The 22,569-nt window shown below is 39.8% G+C and overlaps 1 protein-coding gene across 5 annotated transcripts in view; it reads right to left on the bottom strand.

Annotated features, from left to right (window-relative positions):
- Nucleotides 1–22,569, bottom strand: part of ptprz1a (protein tyrosine phosphatase receptor type Z1a) — a 265,905-nt gene that overhangs the window by 109,556 nt on the left and 133,780 nt on the right. For all 5 annotated transcript variants that reach the window (XR_010019227.1, XM_063058126.1, XM_063058125.1 and 2 more), the window contains exons 5-7: nucleotides 8,878–8,973; nucleotides 5,738–5,804; nucleotides 2,957–3,114 (exon numbers count right to left, since the gene is read on the bottom strand). Coding sequence is in view for 4 of the 5 variants with exons in the window: in XM_063058126.1 (XP_062914196.1) it covers nucleotides 2,957–3,114; nucleotides 5,738–5,804; nucleotides 8,878–8,973 (321 nt within the window). In the remaining variant the exon portion in view is untranslated. The remainder of the gene's footprint in view (nucleotides 1–2,956; nucleotides 3,115–5,737; nucleotides 5,805–8,877; nucleotides 8,974–22,569) is intronic.

The raw sequence follows: 22,569 nt of genomic DNA, 5'->3' as shown, positions 1-22,569 counted from the left end.
ATCCAATGATGTTGTAATGCTTTTGCTTTAGATGTATAAATATTTGACTGATTATTTGCTTTGACCTTATATTCATCAACTGTGGTTAATTGAATACTGGGATGATCAACAGAAGAGAAGATAATCTTGGCACTATGGCGGTATGAGAATTTACTCTCTTATTCATTCATTGGTGGAACATGAGTGTTGCTGGTGGGTCAGATTCTTGTATTGACCATTCTTATTGCCCTTAAATAGGTGTTCCACGTGGTTAATTTATTCCCATGTTGTTTTTAATCTGCAGTTTCTAGGATTCAATTAGATCAAGTGGGAAAGTTGTCCAAGGAATGATAAATGGAATTTAATTGCAAAATGATGCATTTGGGAAGGTAAACCAGGGCAGGGCATGTTCAGTGAATGAAAGTGCCTTGGCAAGTATTGTAGAACAGAGAGAAGTAAGGGTGCAAAGTACATAGTTCCCTGAAAACAGCAACACAAGTAGTGTGGTGAAGAAGACGTATGATACGCTGACCTTCAAAGGATGGGCCACTGTGTACAGGATTTGGGATAATGTGTAACAGCTGTACAGGCATTGATGAGACCACAATTGCATATTGTGTGCAATTCTAGTCATGATACCATGGGAGGGACATGACTGGGCTAGAGAGGGTGCAGATAGGTTTCCCAATAATGTGGCTTGGACTAGAGAGTTTGAGCTATGAGAGATTGGATAGGCTGGGATTGCTTTCCCAGGAGCAAAGGAAACTAAGAAGTTTCCTTATAGAGGTGTTTTAAATCCAGCCTTTTTCCCCAGAATAGGGAAGTCATAAACTAGAGGGCATAATTTTAAGGTGAGAAGGGAATTATTTAAAGGGACGTGAGAGGCAAGATTTTCCACACAGAACATGGTGGTTTTATGGAACGACCTGTCTGAGTAAGTGGTAGGGGTGGATACAATTGCAATGTTTGGAAGACATTTCAGCAATTACCTGCACAAGAAAGGTTTAGAGGGATATAGGTTAAGTTAAGGCAAGTGGGACTAGCTCAGGAAGACGTTTTGCTAGATGTGGATGAGTTGGCTGAAGGGTCCATTTCTAAGCTATGACAATGCTCGTGACTCAGTGCCAACACCAGAATGGAGATGGAACTCCAGCCGGGAATGTCTGTAATTTAGTAGAACATACAATTGTACGGAACTGGTGAAGCTTGCAGGTTTTAGTGTTTCTAATTATCTCTTGCACTTGACAGTGAGAAGAACTGAATTTGGAGATTTGGTAGATGATATCAGATAAGCCTTGACAAGTTATAGGAGTGCTCAACTCTCACAAAGCTGCAGAGGAGGGTTGGTAATGAATGTTCAAAGCTAGAATGGAATCAAGCGCTAAATTTGTCTGGAATGAAGTCACTTCTTCAGTGCTGTATGAACTGGCCTCATCCAGGCAACTGCAACTACTCCACTATGTGCTCCTTATGCAATTTGTAGATGATTGAAAGGCTGTGAGTATTAGGAAGTGAGTCACTCACCACAGGATATCCAAGTGTCGACCTGTTTTTTATGATATCCCTTTAAACCATCAACACCGCCACTTTGAAGGTAAACAGTTCTGGCTCAATTAAAAATAAAACCAAAAGCCACTAAGTTCTCATGTGAAACTCAAAGAGCATCCAATGAATGTGCACAGCCAACTTTGCTTCTCATCAATCGGTAACAAACCTGCAATTTTCTGAGGGTGAATTTGGGAATGGCAGTGTCAGGTTATAGTTGCACAATGACAGAACCTCATAATTTGCTGTACAAGTCATGCAGATACAGGATTCGATGGACCTCACAAGCTGCACCAAAATTATGTAACTATAACTCATGCAAGAAAATGGAAGCAAGACAAACCACGGCCCCTAAGCAGTTGTCAATTTCGTTACCCTTGTAGGTAACCATTCTGATAGAGTGATAAGGTCTTTGAATCCAAATGAAAACCCAAGGAAATCAGCAGCTTCTGAGATACTCAAACCAACCCATCTGGCACCAACAATCATTCCAAGGTCAAAATCACTTAGATCACATTTCTTCCCAATTTTGATGTTCGGACTATACAGCAACTGAATCTCTTGTCCCTATCTGCATGCTTTTATGGATTGAGTTGCTGCCACATGATTAGGTGATTAAATATTTGCATTAATGAGCAGATGTACAGGTGTACCTAATAAAGTGGCCACTGAGTGTATTGCAGGAATACAGAGGAATTTTTTCTGATTTCATTAAGTACAATTGATTATGCGCAATCTCTAACTTTACTAAGTAAAGGTAAAGAAAGGTCATCAGTGTTGCTGTATTCTTAGAGGGTTCAGGAGTTTTGGCTTGTCAGTGAACACTCTAACAAACTTCTACAGATGTAGGGTTGAAATGATTGAATGATTGCACCAGTGGCTGGTACAGCAATTTGAATGTACGGGAACATAATAAGCTGCAGAGAGAGTAGTGTATTCTGCCCAAAGCATCATGGGCATATCCCTTCCCAGCACTGGTATTATCTATAGGAATTGCTGCCTCTAAAAGGCAACATCTATCATCAGAGATGGCTACCATCTGAGCCACTATTAGGTAGGAGTACAGGAGCCTTAAGTCCCACACCACCAGGTTCAGTTACTTCCCTTCAACCATTTGGTTCTTGAACCAACCAGCACAAACTTACTCACTACATTTTAGCAACACTATGGCCACTTTGATCGCTTTGAACTGAAATGTACTTCCTGTTTTCTTGTTCTAATTATCTTTTTCTTGTAAAATCTGTATATAATTTATGCTTAAGTTAACCTTGCGAACGCTGCTTATGTTATCTCAGTGCCTGTATTGCAGCTGCGATTAAGTTTGTCCCTGCACCTGAGCATACAGATAATTGTGCACATGATAATAAATTCAACCATAATTTACTATGCGGTGCCTTGCTGAGATACAATATAAATGATAATTAAATTTTACCTGATTTTCTGAAATCAAGACCGTCTCTTTAAACACAATCCATTGCACTGTTTCTGTACAGGGAGGTATCGTAAGGGAGCCATTGTAAGTATAATATTTGCCTGTTGACTTTGGGAGAAGATTCAAAAAAATGAATGGCTCCACTGTAGCTTGTTTACCTGAAAAAAGGAAAAAAAAACTTGAATGTCAATACATGAAGAAGAAAATATTCACAAATGACTATTAACACTGACACAGTATACAAGCAGAAGACACTGAAACATACTTGCCAAAAGACTAAAGGGTTGATTTTGACTATACATTAGAGTAATTCTTGGAAAAAGCTGGAATAATTAGTTGGTAGCCTTTTCCCATTTTTTATTTCAATGGACTTCAATGGGAATTTAAACATTTGCTGAGATATGAAATGGCCTGTTAACTCTCACACACATTTCAATGAGCAAGGGAATTCTGGGTTTCTGAAAATCATATTTGCTTCTTCTACAGTCTCGCTCACCAGATTTAAGATTAAATTACACAGAAACAGGGACCAAACACTTAAGTTGTTAACCTGTTGCAGTGAGAAAAAAACCTGGATTAATGGTTGTCTCTATAAATGCATAACAAAATCGTTCAGCCTCATCACATTTATATCCCATGTCATATCTTATAGGACATTGGGTTAAAAATTCTACACAGTGCAAAGTTTGCACACATTATGTAAAAGATACTTCAAATTACATAAGGATGTTGCAAAGGTGATAATATTCTTTATTTTCTTCTATATTCCATGCACATAACATGTTAACAGATGGAGCTGGATGGGTATGTGTTGTAATATTCAAAGCCTAACAGGAAAGGAGGGAGGGATGTGCGTCTGTGTGTCTGACATAGGCTTCCATTCTATCAAGTCATAATACAAACCTACTTCACCCAGCAAAATAAACTTCATTGCATCCAACCTTGTGAGGCCTCATCTTACTTACTGACTGCCCATTACAGCACTGGTGTTTAGGGCAGCAATGAAGGTCCTCCATCTCTGTCTGTCCTTGATCTTCCTCTCTATTGTGCCCCAGGAGTGGTTCTGGCTACTCATTTCTGCCTCTACTGCAGATACAAGTTGTCTTTGGTATTCAACTCTTCCTCTGTCCTTCAGAGATCTAACAAAGTGCTGTCTTGATGATGGAGTTGGTCTCTCTTTTCATCATGTGCCCAATTCATCTCCAATGCTTCCTTATGATATCTGTGGCCCTATCCTCTTGATAAGACTGAAGGAGTAGGGTGTGCTTGGAGAACTTTCTTGGGCAGAAAATACAGAGGATCTTCTGGATGCTTGTGGTGTGGGAAAATGACAGTCTGGCAAGGTCACTCTCTGTCATGTGCCAGCATTCTGACCTGCACAGGGACTAAACACAGCTCTGGTGCAGCTTCTCCTTGGTGTAGACGCTGTACTTGGTTGATCCCCATATGTTGCTCATTGATCTGAAGATGTTTCTAGCTTTGCTGAGCCCGCACTGGATGAGGTCCGTGGTCCACAGTCCCACCACCCTGCCGAATGATGCAGCCCAGGTAGGTGAATCTGCCAGGGCTGAGCATGCTGACACTAGCTGCTTTGATGGGAAGAGGCGACTCTACAGTGAAGGTCATGGTGAGACTACAGCTACTGCACATAAACGTGTGTGACCTTATCCATTGCATTCAAGTGTGTGAGACCTTGTCTATTGACCATAATGCCTTGGCTTCCATCGCATTATAACTTTGTAGGGGCAAGCTCTCAAAATAAACCATCATTGACTCTAATGCACAACATCCATTTAATGCGCTTTTCAGAAGTGAAGTAAATTTTGGCCTGCAGTTCTTTAATTTGTGGGAAAATGCAATGATGCAACTGAAAGGATTAAAGTATCTTTCAAGAGAATACGGTTTGTTTTGTTAATTTTGAAGTTGACACAGATTAAAGAGCCTAGTGTCTGCAACGTTCTCAGAATTCTGTGAGGCTCCTGCCTCAGGCATTCGTGTGATAAATTGCATGCATTGCAGCTGCAAGTACAGGCCGACACTCTAAAAACTTCCTGCCGCTGATGGATTGTAGAAGTAAGAGTATTGAGCAATAGGGAGCAGTAGGGTCCAAGAAACAGAATACTGTAATAAAGAGAACACTAGATCTCTGAAAAATAGATTTGCTTCTCAAATCTTTGTTTCACTGATCAACCCCCCCTTGATGTGGCTGAGATGGCTGCAATTGAACTATGGTCTAGCTGCCTTCAAGTCCCTCTGTTTGAGAACCTAAGGTACAGAAGGCAACATGATCCACCTATAATGTGCCTACCTACTTCACAGGAAATGCTTGCTACTTACCCCATCAAATCAGGGAGAGTCGTGGCTGGGAGTAATTGTCAGGGTATCGGTCACTTGGTAGTGGATACATTCTAGTGAACTTGTGCTCCAGATCAAAAAATTTATCAATGTTAATTCAACTGTCAATTATTTCTGATAAGTTTTTACTTTGGAACATTGAATATTCCTTCCATTACATAGAAGAAATATCAACTTAAAGCCACTTAATTATTTCTTGCACCAACAATCAAATAAACATCAACTTGTATAAATAATGTTTTCATAAGCCCTTTTTACTTCTTACAGCCAGCTTATGCTAATCTATTTCACTCTGTTATTATGCATAGAATCAGAATCAGGTATATTACCACTGGCATATGATGGGAAATTTGTTGATGTGCAGCAGCAATACAGAGCAAGGCATAAAAAGTTTATGAAGTATAATTTTCATGTCACAAAACTTACCGTATCTGCTTACCATATCCACTCCACGTATGATGCTGTCATAATCCATATTGTCCTCCGGGCCAATCTGTAAAATATGAAGAAGTTTTAACAATGTGCTCTGTGCATCTTATTTTGTTAGTCAGGATGCACTTTGGGGGTGAAGTACAGACATGGAGGATATTAAAGGATGTTAATGTTTTTTGGCATGTTGTTCTTCACTTTGACTTTGATGTAGTTACAAACCTACCTAGCTTCACCTATCACCTTCTAGCTTCTACTAATTCCCCTCCCTCCCCCCTCCTGCTTATTCTGGCTTCTTCGCTCTTCCTTTCCAGTCCTGATGAAGGTCTCAGCCCAATATTCCTTTCCACAGATGCTGCCAATCTGTTGAATCCCTCCAGTATCTTGTATATGTTACTCTGGATTTCCAGCAATTGCAGATTTTTTTTTGTGTTTTCAAGCATGTGATAAAATACATTTAAAATCATTTCACTTTGGTGAACTGTAAGAAAAGTGGGCACTGGTTCTGCTCCCCACAAAAATTTTATTGTTAAGTGATTGCCTGAGGATGAACTAGGCACTTTAACGTATGACGTAATGTATGTTTTCTCCAACAGGAGTAAAGATTTAGAGAGAACCCACTCAAAGTGTATATATGCAAATACCTCCAAGCTCCAATGGTCCATCATGCAAATAATTGGTTCGAATTTACAAATTCCTTATGTGAACTTTATGCAATGGTTGATAATGGGAATCTGAATCAATTGAACAGTGTTCTACCAAAGCATTTTAACAAATAGGAACACAGGAGTGTGGATGAATTTGGCATTCAAATCCAGGTATTGTTTCCCACTACATAAAATTCCTCAGAGAGCACAAATTTGTAAATTTATGCACAAATGTTTTATATTTATTCACTTATTTCATAATTCCTGGGAGTGTTTTTCTTAGTGTTAGATTTTAAAATATACTGAAACCAGAATTCACATGGATGGGTTTCATTTTCAGGCCCCTGATGGGTTCTCAGTAGTTGCTATCTGCCTAAACATGAGTACATAATCTTGAGAAGCAAAAGATTCTGCAGATGCAAAACACAGATGTTAATACAGAAGCCTATTTGACTTAACTCTCTTTTCTCACTTTCTTAGGATATGGACATCACTGGCAAGGTCAGCAATGTCTGCCTGACTGAGAAGTTAGTGGACTGAGTGGCTTGATAGGCCTTTTCAGAGAGCATTTAAGTGCAACCATACATTGGGTTGGAGTCAAGTTATCACCCAGATAAGTAAGAATGGCAGGTTTCATCTCCTGTGGGGCATTGGCAAATCAGGTGCATTTTTACAACTATGCAGTGTTTTGTGGTTATCATTAACAAGACTAAATATTCCTTTCAAAATCTGATTATCAAAGTTAAATTTTCCAGCTGCATGATGAGATTTGAACTGAGATATCCAAATTGTTAATCAACACCCTGGATTACTGATCCAGTAACCTGAAGAAAAATTCTATGACTATGGGTGGGACGTGCTATACGTGCCCTATAAAGTTGGGAACAATGGAGATGACATAAACTTTTACTGAGAAGGGAAGCCTGATCTGTTACCCTGTAAAACTTCACCACGCACAGCAGTGTTCTTCTTGTATGTAGCAAAGAACAATTACACTGACTGCATTAATATGTTTTATGTTAACTGTCTTCAGAACAGATGGCATCAGGCAACATAGCTCAACAGGCGGCTGTCTGCTGACCTAAATTCTGCACTGCTGACTCGATCGGCTCACTCACAGATGGGTAGCCCTTTGTTTAAGTGCAAGTGATAGCCTACAAGTAATTTGGCCCAATCTACCTCTGCTGCAGCCTAACCTCTTGACATTTTGCTACTGATTCTGCCCCCTCCCCACTTCCCATGAAAATATATAGAAGCCTACTTGGAAAACGTATCCCAAATTCCATGCATGCATCAAAACAGGAATGGCAGAATAATTGGTGAGAAAGCTCCCAACTAAATCAGTAAAATCAGAAAAGAAACAAGCAACCAAAGTTTTGGAAAAGCTTCGAAGCATAACTAATAACCCTATCCATTATGCAATATTTAAATACACTTATGTGAGCAACAATATTTACATTTTGGTGTCTAATTTTAATTAAATGTACTACATACTTGTGGGTCTTACTGACGCTGGTGTCATCCTTTGAGCAGATGGTGTAAATCTAGTGCAATGCATCTGATTAGTAGGTCAAAACATACATAACCAATTTGTCATGGCACTGAATAGCACAAAATCAGTCTCTTCGGCTGACCAGGCCCATGTTGACCATTGCGTGCATCTATTCATTTTTGAGTGAGTGGTATGAGGTCTTTTATGTTTTGTCCATTCAAATGCCTGACTAGCTGTAAAATCCTCCATCCTTGGAAGAAAACTGAGAAGGGGCAAATGTATATGCCTTTTCTTTGCAGAAATAAATGCAGATTGGCATCCCGAGTCTATCGGTTTTGCATTCTGGTTTTTTAGAGCAGCAATCACATTTCATCTTCTCAGGAGATGAAATAATCTCATATTCTGGCACAGGAATTTTAAATTGAGAATTAAGGTCACAATGGCAAGGTGAAAGGTTTGGAACCGGAGAAAGCAACAACAGATGAGTGATGGCTAGTCCACTCCAAGCTTGGCCTTCAGATACTCATACATTGTAAACATGGAGAAATCGAGGGGAAGCATGAATTGAGTGGGTGGGTTAGACCCTGCTTCACCTCCAGCACTACCCAACATTCAGAATTTCACAAAATGCAACTATATGCATTTTTACCTGGTATAAATGTAACAATCTAGGTTTATGAAAAGAAACATCTTTTAGTCAAGATATATTTTATGCACATCTATAGAGTATGCAGTGCTGACCGCAGTAGACACATGCTCATAATTCACATACACAATGTTAATTCCCAATAGTCAAAGGCCTGCATATTTGTGAAGTTCACCCTGGGGTATTTGCACTTTTATTCCTAATTAAAGATTTGATAGCCATGTTCTGAGATGTGGGGATGATATGAAAAAAAACTGAAATACTAATCTTACAGCACTGAACACATGGTTTAAAGCACTCTGCTGAAAACGTCAGTGGTATTACTTCTATAGTTCTTACATTAGAGTATTACCTCAAATAAAACAGAGAGAGCTTTCAGACGCCCTTGTCCCTGCACTGCATCATCAAAACTTTCAAAAAGTTTTGGTTCAAAGCAGAAGATTTGCATCTGGAAACACATTTTTAAAAAAAATTTCAATCTGTTAGGCAAAGAACAAGCATCACATAACTATTTCATTTCACAATTTATGAACATTTTAATGATCGTTATTAAGTATAAACATGTTTCCTTCCTATAACAGCAAATTTGAATAAACTTCACCAACAAGTTTGTCAACTATTCATGGGAAGAAAATGCAATTGGAATTATGCCAATTATCTAAAGGTTCTGAATGAGAACTTATGTAGGTCAGAACATGAATTGGAAGTTTCCTTTTCTGATGGCTCAGAAGTTATAAAGTGATATGAATTTGGACAATTTGAACCAAAATCCCAAGGAGCACTACTCCAAATTCAACATGAAACTGGCTACATAATAGATAATGTCTGGTAAATGGATAGATAATGATATATTAGGAAATTGGAAGTGAGTAAATAGTCCCTAAAAATGAAAAAACAACCAACTCATTTAACTTACAGTAAGTGACTGCAACTAATATGCAAATAAATTTTGAATATTTCTTTAAAATCTAAATAGCTGAAGTTTTTATTGCTGATTTTGGAAAATATGAATCTTGCTCTAAATCATATCAATATGTATTTGTTTATGAAAATAGTACCTGTGTTGTTCTTTTTTCCCCTAACCAGGCTCTTGATGCAGTGAATAACTTAGTAGCTACTGTACATATACTTCATTGTTTTCTGTATTTCAGGTGTTTAGCCCAATGAAATAAAAACATAAACTCTTGGAAATACTTAACAAGTTACACATCAATGAAGAAAACAACTCAATATTCAAGCTACACACATCAAAGTTGCTGGTGAACGCAGCAGGCCAGGCAGCATCTCTAGGAAGAGGTACAGTCGATGTTTCAGGCCGAGACCTTTGTCAGGTCTTGAGGCTGTATTCTATTTTCCCATTCAAATTCAAACTCCCTTCTACTGTCTGCGTGAGGTATTGGGGCTATCGGGACTTTGAGACTTTTTTTTACCGTGCCCATGGTCTGCTCTTTATCAAATTACGGTATTGCTGTGCACTGTTGTAACTATATGTTATAATTATGCGGTTTTTGTCAATTTAGTCTTGGTCTGTCCTGTGTTTCTGTGATATCATCCCGGAGGAACATTGTATCATTTCTTAATGCATGCATTTCTAAATGACAATAAACGAGGACTGAGTGTCCTCATAATCTAAAAAAAATCTAAATGTACAGACTTTCATTTTCAAGTCATAGATCCAGTATGGAAATTGGCCCATTAAGTATGCACCAACCATTAGCGATCCCCCTTATACTAATCCTACATTAATGCCATTTTTGTTTATTTTCCACACATTCTCACTCTCCCCTTCCCCTTCCAATTCTACCATTCACCTACACTCTAGGTGAAATTTACAGTAGCCAACTAATCTAGCAACCAGCATGTCTTTAGGATGTGGGAGAAAACTAGAACACTTGGAAGAAATCCATGAAGTCCTTGTTGCAAACTCCACACAGACAGCACCAGAGGTCAGGGTTAAATCCATAAAGGAGAGAATTTGCAAGGCTATATAGAGAGAGTGGGATAGTGGATTCAGCCTCAAAGAGATAGTATGGACTCAGCAGGCAAAACGGCCTCCCTCTGTGCTGCAATTATTCTGTGATTTGTACTGAATGAAGCTTTGCTTACTGCTGTTTTGATTTGGCTGCCTTATTTTAATTTTCCAGCTGATTTAAGTGGGTTGCCCCTTATAAATCTTCACGTGAAGAATACATGTCAAACCACAGCACACTCGAATAAGCAGTGAACTGAGAGGGAGAAATTAACAAAAGGACAATAATCATCAGAACACAGAAAATGCTTGTTGTGATAATCAAGTGGCTCAAATAATATGTTATCTATTGCTTATCAGATTTTGGAGTTTATGGAGCAGGTGAGTGAATGCAGATATCAAAAACCAGATCTGCCTCTGAACAATGAATAGAAAAAAAGTCTCGGCCCTCAAAAATAACTTCAATATTAATGAGACAGATTTGTACTCCAAAACTTCAGGCTTAGAGAAAGACTACTCGTGATGTTACTGGTTGACTATACAGAGTATTATGGTGAAGGAATGGAATGTGTGGCTGGAGATCTGGTGTAAGACAGAAACCTTAAAGCTTCTAAGAGACTTGGAGCAGTTCCTTAGCAGGTGTAGCCTCCACAGCAGGGTTTTTCAACTGGGGTTCCCTGGAACCCTATGGTTCCATGGGAGGTTGCTATGGGTTCTGTGAGAAATCGTGACTTAAAAAAAAAAGTAGTTTTTTTTTTAAACTTGGCGCAATGCGCTATGCTAGTGCTTGCAGTGGTGGGCAGTGCCCGAGCAGCTCCATTAGCAATCTCAGCCCAGATTGGTAATGCACAGTAGGACCATGTTTATTTGATTGAGTCCATTTTTGATGAGGGATAGGAGAGGCCGTTGATAACTGATAAGCGCAGTATTGTAAGGAGGGGAAGAAGGTAGGCCGATCATTGGTGAGCACTGTATTGCACATGGAGGGGAGGATGGTAGACTGATGAGGAGTATGAAGTGAGTTTTCCAAGTGTTGAATTGACTCACCCATCTTGGGCTGTGACGTCAGCCTCTTCCTCCTGAATTACCTCCCCAACTTCCCCTGATGCACTGCTGACTGACTTATGGGAGCGAACAAACTCTACTGGTGTCGTAGAAAATTGGAGGGAAATTTTCATTCTAAAGGTGGTCCAGTGCGGTGATTTTTGAAGAGGAGGATTCTGGGCCTAGACCTACAGACAATTCTGATAAGGTTAATGATGAAGAATTGTAATCTTCTGAGTCATTTCACTGCACTAGTGCAACAATGAACACAAAAAAGTCCATCCTTACAATCAAAATTACTTATCAATGAGCTTTACATGAACTGGTGAGCCAAGTAAATAGGTTCAGCTAGCAAGTTTTTTTAATAGCAGAATAATTGCCCAGAAAAGGAAAAGTCACACAGTTGGTAAGAACCTAATAATACCAGAATGTACAATTATAGTGGGTAAAATTCTAAGACAAGATGCAGTATGAGAAATTGAAAAGGTTTCACTCTCAAACAGAATGATGTATGATGACATGTCAAATGATGCTGGAGAGGTTTTGTGAGATAAACTGAAAAACAACAGCTTCTCTATCCAGGTTGATGAGTCAACAGATTTCACAAATAAATGTCATGTTGTAGCATTTGTAAGGTTTGTAAATGATGGTAAAATTCAAGAAAACGTTTTCTGTTGCAAAGAGCTGACTGAAACGAGCAAAGGCCAAGATATATTTCATGCTTTGTCATCATATCTGGAAACAAAAGGTCTGTCTTGAAGGAACTGTATTGACATCTATACTGATGGTGCCCCATCAATGGTTGGCTTCATGAGATGTTTTGTTTCTCTTGCAAAAAAGGAAAATCCTGGTGTTGTCACAACACACTGCTTTCTTCACAGAAAATACTGATGTCAAAAACTCTTGGAGATGAAATGAAAAGAAGTTTTGGATGATGCTACAAAAATGGTTAACTTTATTATCAAAGACCATTTCACTGGAGAATGTTTAAAAAACTGTGTGAAGACCTGGACAAAGAGCACACCAATCTCCTGCTACAGACAGAAATCCGGCAGCTTAGCAGAGGAACAGCTTTCAACAGGGTGTTTGAGCTGAAAGGTGAATTTCAGGAGTACTTTCGAGAAAATAGGTGGTCAGATTTTGCTGAGTGATTTGAAGATGAAGAACGGCTGCAGAAACTAGCCTACTTAACAGACATATGAACCAGTTGAACAAGTCTCTGCAAGGCCCTAGAGAAAATGTTTTGACTTCACGTGACAAGATACTTGTATCTAGAAGGAAACGGAATCTTTGAAAAAATCATGTTGCAAATAGAAATCTTGAAATGTTTTAACCGCTGCTTGGGCTTGAAAGTGAGGAAGGATATGAGAAAGTCTTGAGTCTTATTGAAAACTATCTGGAAGAACTACAGACCAAAATTGAAAAGTTTTTTCTTTCCTTTCAATACAAGTGTATGACTGGGTGAGGGATCCTTTCTCTGAATCTTCTGCTCAGCCTGAGAACTTGACTTTGAGAGAAGAGGAAGAACTTGCTGAGCTGCAGTCTGATCATGCAATCAAGATGAGATTTACTGACCTGCCCATGGACAAGTTTTGGATTTCTGTGAAAGAAGAGTATCCTGCCATTCATAGGAAAGCAATGAACATTTTGTTGCAGTTCTCAACTTCTTACATATGTGAGCAAGCTTTTTCTTGTTTAACAGGCATCAAGAGCCAGGCGAGAGATTGTCTCATTTCAGTTGAAAGTGAAATCCGTGTGTACTTTTCTCAAGTTCAACTCAGACTTGAGTATTCATACAGCAAGAAACAAGCACAGGTTTCATGTGTGAGGCCCATATTTGAGCCTAATCATGTCACTTGGTAAGAAAATGTATAAAATTGTGTCTTAGGCGATATTTTTATTCATATTGCTTTTGCTTATGGTTTTTAGTAACTTTACTATTCAACATTGTCAATAAATTTTCATGTTGTAAATATCATTAATTAAAATCAATTTACAACCTTTATTTAAATTAAATCTACTGAGCCTACCTTTAGAAAAATTAAGTCCCATTTCAGCTTAAGCCAGTTACTTAACAGAAATTTATCATGTTTGCCTGATGAGTTTTTAAAATTTATAAAACGGAAAGAACAAGATTAATTTCAAGAAAGGTAAGCTTAGCTATCTGTTTTTTTTTCAAAAAATGTTGGCGAAAATTAATTCTCTACTGAAAAGAGCATTAACAATTATTTTTGAATTATTATATCTACAACTAACTGACCATGCTCATGTACTATGAGCTGTTGATATAATAATTTTCACACTGGGGGTTCCCTGAGACCAGAAAATTATTTCAAGGGTTCCTCCAGGGCAAAAAGGTTGAAAAAGGCTGCTCTACAGGATGCCCAGACAGAGCTGGAATTAGTGTGGCTACTGAGTAAACACCACCACCATTGAGGCAGAGTTATTAATGTTGAAGGGAAAGGGAATAGAGACGAGACACAGAAAAATAAAAGACACTAAGGTCACAAACCATAGTGTGTCATATGATTTACTTTGATTTGCTTCCAATTCCCTGTGCAAACTATACTTCCTTCTCTAGCACAAGTCACACTGAATGTCAGATTGACTAGTGGGAGCATGTCTAAATTATGCAGAATAAATACTAGATGACATCAGCAATATTATTTTCCAATAAGCTGATGCTGCCGATGTCATGGGTTAATAAGGCACATGGAAGCTGGCAGTAAGCTGCCAGAAGAGCATCCCATTTGTACTATCTAAATGTATCCCCAATAACTTACTGGATTATTGGTGATTGATGCTGCACTGAGTCGGTTGGAGACAAGTGCAGTGATTACACTTCAGAGGGTGATGTGGTTGGGAATGTGGTTATATTCTTTTAGCCTTATGCTTTTATTGTGAAACGTGGATGTTTCTCTTGGTCCCCAATACAATTGAAAACAATTAACCTATACAAAAAAGCCAAACTCAAGTGGCATGATACCTGCTACTGAAAGCTGAGAAGCTTCTAGAAAAATACAGTAGTAACTGTACCGTAATTACAGGAAAATTCACTGAACAATTTCATATATGTATGTAGGTGATTATATAAAAATACAAGAATATGAAACATAAAGTACAAGTAACAATTCTACAACCCAATTCAACAGTCCATTAGCATATTGTTTCAGTTTGTAACACATGACCACATCGAGGAGAAGCAGGGAATTCTTCATTTTAGTTCAGGGCAGCCAGGGTTCCGCAGTAATGGAGACTTCCTGATAGCACAATGCCATATCATCTTGAATGCTCCAGCCTCAAAATGGACAAATATTCTGCAATCACGAAGGGTTTCATTCTCTCCATGGTCAGCTGACCTGCAACTTCTTGCAGAAGATTCTAATGATCCATGCTGCCAACTTTTAACATGTAATTTTTCTAAACTTTCTCATTCTCAGCTAACGATTCCTGGTTAACAACTGCTGCTTAGGGATCATGTACCTGGTCCCGGACTAGGTAAGTTAACAACCCTGTATTAGAAGGGATATCCTGCATGAGCACGAGCCCTTGGGAAAAACAGATTGTTGTTAGGTGACTGAGTGATCTGCATGAAACCCAAGGCTAGAGACGCAGTTGTTGAGAGGTGGAATTTACCATATTTTCATTGACTTTGGCCTTACATGGGAGATGATTTGGGATTTCTCAGTTGGCAATGAAATTATTTGCACGCTTGTCCAACAGACACTATATCAACTGCTTGTAAGGTATTTCCACCACTGTGAGTGAAGGATCTCTCTCTCTCTCTCTCCTTCTCTACAGCCAAAGACCGAGGGCCATGCCTGAATATCAGGGTACCTACCCCCATCCATGCTGCCATGGCTTCCTTCAGACATTCAAAACCCTCTGGAATGGCTTCCACTACTGACGCCTACCCTTTAAGACTAGAGGCATGGCTTCCTGTAGTGCTAGCTGGATTTATCTGGTGCCAGCCATTAACAAGGCTGGGCCTGATGGATGTGAGCTAAGGCTATAAACAGCAGCTAGTTCTGACTTGTGGATTCTGAACTCTGAGCACACCTGTGAGGTCAGGTTACTTGTACATAATAATTCGAGCAAAGGTTTTCTAATGTTTCCTAACATCTTACCCTAGAGAGTTAAGAAAGAAGAAAGAGCCTAGGTCAGAAAGATGAAGGGCTGAAAGTGGCAAAGAGCCAAAATGGCTGATCTGAAGATAAAGCTATCTAATACCATGAATATAATGTTTCAACTATAGGCAGAAACTTCAATTGGAGGCTAACATACAATTTCAATGACAGGTATGGCTGTGTTTAGGGTGGGACTATAATCTGAAGCTTCCTGGATTCAAAATATTTAGGAGTGTTTTGAGTAAAAGGATTTACCATACTGTTGTTTATTTTTAAAACTAGTGTGGTGAGACCTTTGTAAAGGAACACGAGGACATAAGAAGCAAAAACAGGACCAGGCCTTCAGCACTTTGTGACTTCACCATTCAATAGGAGGATTTTATTGAGGACCCATTTTCTGCTGTAAGCTTTTAACCTTTGAGTCCGTAATTGTTGCAAAATGACTTAGCTGGTGTCTACAAGTAAAAAGGAAACTAGTGTTAGGTACACTGCATACAGCAGAAAGAAAAGTGAACAAGAGCAAAAGTAGGGAAGTGAGAAAGGTGGAGCAAGACTTCAAAGCCATGATTGTTGGCACTGCTTATCAATAATGTAAAGATAAAATAATATGCACGGCAAAAGGCTTCATATAGTCATACAGTTACAGAACACTACTGTGCAGAAACAGGCCGTCCAGCACAGCTAGCCCATGTACAAGTAGTAATCTCTCTAGTCCCAGTGACCTGAACCCAGACCATAGCCCTCCACAACCGTCCCATCCATGTAGCTTTCCAAATTTCTCTTAAATGTTGAAATTAAAACCGCATCCATCACTTCCACTGGCAGCTTGTTCCACACACTCACTACTCTCATGTTTCCCTTAAACATTTCACCCTTCACCCTTAACCCATGACCTCTAGTTGAAAAAGCCTGCTTGCAATTATACTATCTATATCTACACCCCTGATAACTTCACATACCTCTATCAAAAAAAAAGTCCTCAGTCTTCTATGTTCTAGGGAATAATGTCCTAACCTATTCAACCTCTCCCTATAACTCAGGTCCTCAAAGCCTGGCAAATGCCTGAAAACTTCCTTGCCAATTTTTTAGTCTTATTGACATCTTTCCTGTAGGTAAGTGACCAAAACTGCACACAATATGCAAACTAGGCCTCAACAACATCTGATACAATTTCAACATAACATCCTAACTCCTGGGCTCAATACATTGATTTATGAAGGTCAATGTGCCACAAGCTTTCTTTATAACTTTATCAGCCAGTGACACCACTTTCAAGGAATTATGGATCCGTATTCACAGATCCCTCTGTTCTCCGAGTAGAGACTGTGTAAGACCTGCCCTGGCTTTTTTCTCATGAAGTGCAACACCTCACGCTCATCTACATTAAATTCCACCTGCCATTTATCAGCCCATTTTTCTAGCTGCTCAGATCCTGCTGCAAGCTTTGAGTGTCTTCTTCACAGACCACTATGCACCTATTCTTGGCATCATCCACAAATTTGCAAATTTTCACTTCAGCACAGAAACAGGCCCTTCACCCCATCTAGTCTGTGCCAAACCAATAACCTACCTAGTCCCATTGAACTGGATCCAAATCATAGTCCTCCATGCCCCTCCCATCCACGTACCTATCCATATTTCTCCTAAATTTTGAAATCGAACCTGCATCCACCATTTGGACTGGCAGCTCACTCCACACTCTCACTATCCTCTAAGCGAAGAAGTTCCCCTTCATATTCCATTTGAACATTTCACCTTTTACCCTTAACCCATGACCTCTAGTTGTAGTCTCACACGATCTCAGTGGAAAAAGTTGGCTTGCATTTACCTATAAATCTATACCCCTCATAATTTTGTATATTAAATATTCCTTCAATAAGGGTATTAGTAGAGATATTTAAAAAGGTATTGCAATATTTGTATAGAAGCTATGTGATTGGTTAACTCTTACCTGGATATTTGAATGGAATGTTCCTTATCCATGGGGTATAAAAAGAGCTGATCACAAGGCTTCGCCATATTTTTTGCTTCTCTCACCTTTCCATTATTAACTTCTGTTACTGCCCATTATTCAATTCTCTTTGTGCTATTAAAGCTTATTAAAACAATTGTGAAACAGCAAGTTTTGCGCTTTTTTCTGATATCCGAATGAACCTTGGATTAAATACATCAGCATCCAACAGCTGCAAGCATTGATAGCCTTCATTGCTGTCCACTGTGCTCCTAATCTTGGTGTCATCTGCAAATCTGCTGATCAAGTTTACTACATTATCACCCAGATCTTTGATATAGATGACAAACTACAATGGCACTGCAGTGATCCCTGAGGGACTCGACTTGTCACACACCTGCAGTCAAAGAGGCAACCATCTGCTACCACTCTGGCTTCCCCCATAAAGCCAACGTCTAATCCAATTTACCACTTTATCTGGAATGCCAAATGACTAAACTTTCTTGAACAGTCTCTTATATGGGACCTTGTCAAGGGTCTTGCTGAAGTCTTTGTAGACAACATTCACTGCTTTGCCGTTATAAACTTTCTTGGTAACTTCATTGAAAAACTCTACAAGTATGGTTAGACATAACCTACCACCCATAAAGCCATGCCGACTATTCTTAATCAGTCCCTGCCTATCCAAATATCTATCGATACAATCTCGTAGAATACCTTCCAATAGCTTACCCACCATTGATGTGAAGCTCATCAGCCAATAATTGCTAGGCTTAGTGTTAGAGTCTTTCTTAAAAAACTGTTACATTCGTGTCCCACTGCCTCTGTTTTGACGAACTCTCAGCAATCCCAACCTTTCAACCTCAAACGTGGAACCTGCCAAGGATGCCCTTTAAGCCCTTTACTTATCGATCTGGCCATAGAGCCACTGGTGACTGCGTTCCGTAGTTGTGCGGACTTGATGGGGATTTGGAGGGAGGGAGTTGAGCACAAAGTCTCCCTCAATGCTGACAATCCTTTACTTTTTATATCAAACCTGATCACCTCCTTACCCCCCATGTTTTGGCTCTTTAACAAATTTAGCCAGTTTTCAGGATACAAACTTATCTTACACAAGAGTGAACTTTTTCCAATAAATAGAGAAGCACAAGCATCAGAGTTCCGTAACCTCCCTTTTAAGGAAGTGAATAACCAATTTACTTACCTTGGCGTCACAGTAACAAGGAAATATAAGCGTCTTTTTGGAGAAAATTTCATTAATTTGTTAAATCATACAAAACAGAGCCTAGCACAATGGTCACTCCTGTCCATGTCCCTGATGGGCCGAATCAATATTGCAAAATGAATATCCTTCCTAAATTCTTAAACCTTTTTCAATCCAGACCTATTTTCATTCCTAAAGCCTTCTTTAACTCACTAGACTCAGTCATATCGTCCTACTTATGGAAGGGCAAGCGCCCCGGACTGAATAAAGTCCATCTTCAAAAATCTAAAAGAGATGGGGGCGTGGCTCTGCCCAATTTCCACTTTTATTACGGGGCAGTTAACACACACTGTCTCATCTTTTGGTCTCATTTCTACAACCAATCTGACTGCCCAATATGGGTGACAATGGAGCTGAACTCTGTTAAGAATGTCTCCATCTCCGCACTTCTTGGATCCACACTCCCTTTCCTTACGCCTAAACCAATTGCCAATCCTGTTATCAGGCATACCCTGAGAGTATGGGCTTGGTTCAGAAAGCATAGTGGTCTCCATGGCGTCTCTTTCAAGTCCTATTCTATATAATTATCTCTTCCAGCCTTCTATACATGATCCAATATTTCAAGACTGGCACAGAAAGGGCATCAGGCACTTTAAAGATGTTTTTATAGACAACTGCTTTGCATCATTCGAACAACTGTCTGCAAAGTTTAACCTACCCAACACTCATTTCTTCAGATATTTGCAAATTAGACATTTTATCAGCCCTCTGATAACAAACTTCCCTGAGACACTTGACACAAACGTCGTTGATATGTTTCTCTGCATGAACCCATTGCGCAAAGATCTAATATCTACTACCTGTGACAAGCTAGCGGCTCTGAGGTGAGCCCCCCTTGACAAAATTAAAATTGCCTGGGAGCAAGATTTAAATGAGGTATGGGATGCAATTCGCATCAACCTCTCAACCTCTTTATGTGCCCACCAGCGCCCGTTACGATTCAAGGTCGTACACAGGGCCCATATGTCTAAAACTAAACTATCTCGCATTTACCCAGATGCTAATCCCTGTTGTGGCAAATGTAAAAGGGGCAAGGCTTCCCTTATTCACATGTACTGGACATGCCCTAGCTTGGAAAAATATTGGAAAGATGTTTTCCAAACTATCCCAAATACTTAATTACAATTTGGATCCTAACCCTTTGATTGCTCTTTTCGGCACCTCTGGAGAGGGGGACACGCACCCAAGTCCGACCAAACATCGCACACTGTCTTTTGCCTCTTTTTTGGCCAGGTGGAGGGATGCTGCCCTGCCCACCCACGCTCAGTGGCTCAGGGACATCATGTCCAGTCTATACCTTGAGAAGATCCATTATTCAATTCTCAACTCGGACATAAAGTTCCAAAAGGTGTGGGGACCCTTTCTTGAATATTTTCAGAATTCCCAGCCAGACTAAAGGTCCATCCTTTCTTCCTTTCCTCAATACATAAATCCCTGACCTCCAGCATTTTCCGGTAAAATTCTACGGACTCAGACTTGTAAACATACAACAGTCTATGTATTAGAAAAATACACCTTCTCTATACCAATGCAGCCTTGTGGGGACAAGGGTTCTGGTTAACTCTATTTGCTAATGCAATGATGGCTTGGAGTTGGGGACTGGGAGGGGTGAGGAGATAATCAAAGCATGATTGTACTATGGGTGCATCTCTTTCATAAATTTGAATTGTACATTTGATACATTTGTTATGCACTGCACAAATCTCCTTTACACTATGCTTTATTTAAAAAAAAATAAAAATATTGTTGAGAACAAAAAACAGGTCAACATTAGTTACCCTCTAATCCTCTGGTGCGTCACCGATGGATAAGGACATTTTAAACATCTCTTCTGGGACCCCTGCAATTTCTGCACTAGTCTCTCACACATCCAAGGGAACCCCTGGTCAGGCCCTGGGATTTATTCACCCTAATTTGACTCCAGACGACAAGCACCTCCTCCTCTGTAATCTGTATACAGTCTATGACCAGACTGCTGCTTTGTCTCACTTCTTTAGACTCTGTCCATCTCTTGAATTGAATTAACATTATTTCTTACATCCTTCACATACGAGTAAAAAGCTTTACGTTATGTCTCCGTCTAAATGTGCAATGTGCAATCATAGTAATTTATAATAACTTATAATAAATAGAACAGTCAATGTAACATAGAATGCACTCAAAATCAGCATGAGTTCATCAGTCTGATGGCCTGGTGGAAGAAGCTGTCGTGGAACCTGTTGGTCCTGGCTTTTATGCTGCTGTACCATTTCCCAGATGGTAGCAGCTGGAATAGATTATACTTGGGGTGACTCAGATCCCCAATGATCCTAGGGGCCCTTTTTACACACCTGTCTTTGTGAATGTCCTGAATCATGGGAAGTTCACAACTACAGATGTGCTGTGATTAAGGAAGGTACAGTTCCCATAACAGGCAGTGATGCAGCCAGTCAGGATGCTCTCAATTGTGCCTCTGTAGAAAGTTCTTAGGATTTTGGGGTCCATACCAAACTTCTCCAAGCATCTGAGGTGAAAGGCGCTGTTGTGCCTTTTTCACCACACAGTTGGTGTGTACAAACCACGTGAGATCTTCGGTGATGTGGATTCCGAGGGACTTGAACCTGTTTACCCTTCCAACCCCAGATCCATTGATGTCAATAGGGGTTAGCCCATCTCCATTCCTCCTGTAATCCACAACCAGCTCCTTTGTTTTTGTGACATTGAGGGCGAGGTTGTTTTCTTGACACCACTGTGTCAGAGAGATGACTTCTTCCCTGTAGGCCACCTCATTATTATTTGAGATAAGGCCAATCAGTGTAGTGTCATCGGCAAATTTAATTAGCAGATTAGAGCTGTGGGTATAGTCATGGGTATACAGGGAGTAAAGGAGAGGACTTAGTACACAGCCCTGAGGGGCTTCCCGTGTTGAGAGTCAGAGGGGTGAAGGTGAGGGAGTCCATTCTTACCACCCGCCGGCGATCTGACAGGAAGTCGAGGATCCAGCTGCAAAGGTAAATACAGGTGCAAAAACTCCATTTAACAACTCTCCCATCTCTTTTGGCTCCATGCATAGATGACCAGTTTGATCTTGCAGGGGACAAGTTTTGTCCCTTGTTATCCTTTTCCCTTAATATACAGTATCTACAGAAGCCCTTGGAATTCCCTTCACCTTGTCTGCTAGAGTAACCTTTTGCCTTCTTTTCACCCTCCTGATTTCCTTAAGTGTTCTCTTGCATCTTCAAGTACCTCATTTGCTCCTTCCTGCCTCTACCAGCTATACACCTCCTTCCTTCTTCTTCTTCTTAACCATGGCCTCAATATTTCTTGAAAAGCATGGTTCCCTAAACATGTTATCCTTGAATGAATAATCTCTTCCCAGACTTCCAGCTGGCTACAGGTATCAATTATAACCAACTTTTCGATAACAAACTCTGAGGAAGGTGGCAGAGTTCGTCATCAAAACGTCAGTTATGATTGATTCCAGAACCCAGCTGGAATTCCGAGAAGTGTTTATTCATTATATATGCCGGGAAAGCACTAGATCTGTTTTCATGATATCCTTGCCTTTTATTCTGACAGGCAATAAAAACCCTGCGCTCTCAAATTTCCACTTTTGAAGGCCTCTCACTTACCAAGTATGTAGACATTTGCCAGAAAACGATCTGTCCCGATCCACACTTGCCAGATCCCTTCTGATACCATTAAAAATG

This window comes from Mobula hypostoma, chromosome 9 (assembly GCF_963921235.1).
Source record: "Mobula hypostoma chromosome 9, sMobHyp1.1, whole genome shotgun sequence".
Taxonomy (NCBI): Eukaryota; Metazoa; Chordata; class Chondrichthyes; order Myliobatiformes; family Myliobatidae; genus Mobula; species Mobula hypostoma.
The sequence above is the reverse complement of the archived record's forward strand: the minus strand, read 5'-3'. Positions and strand labels throughout refer to the sequence as shown.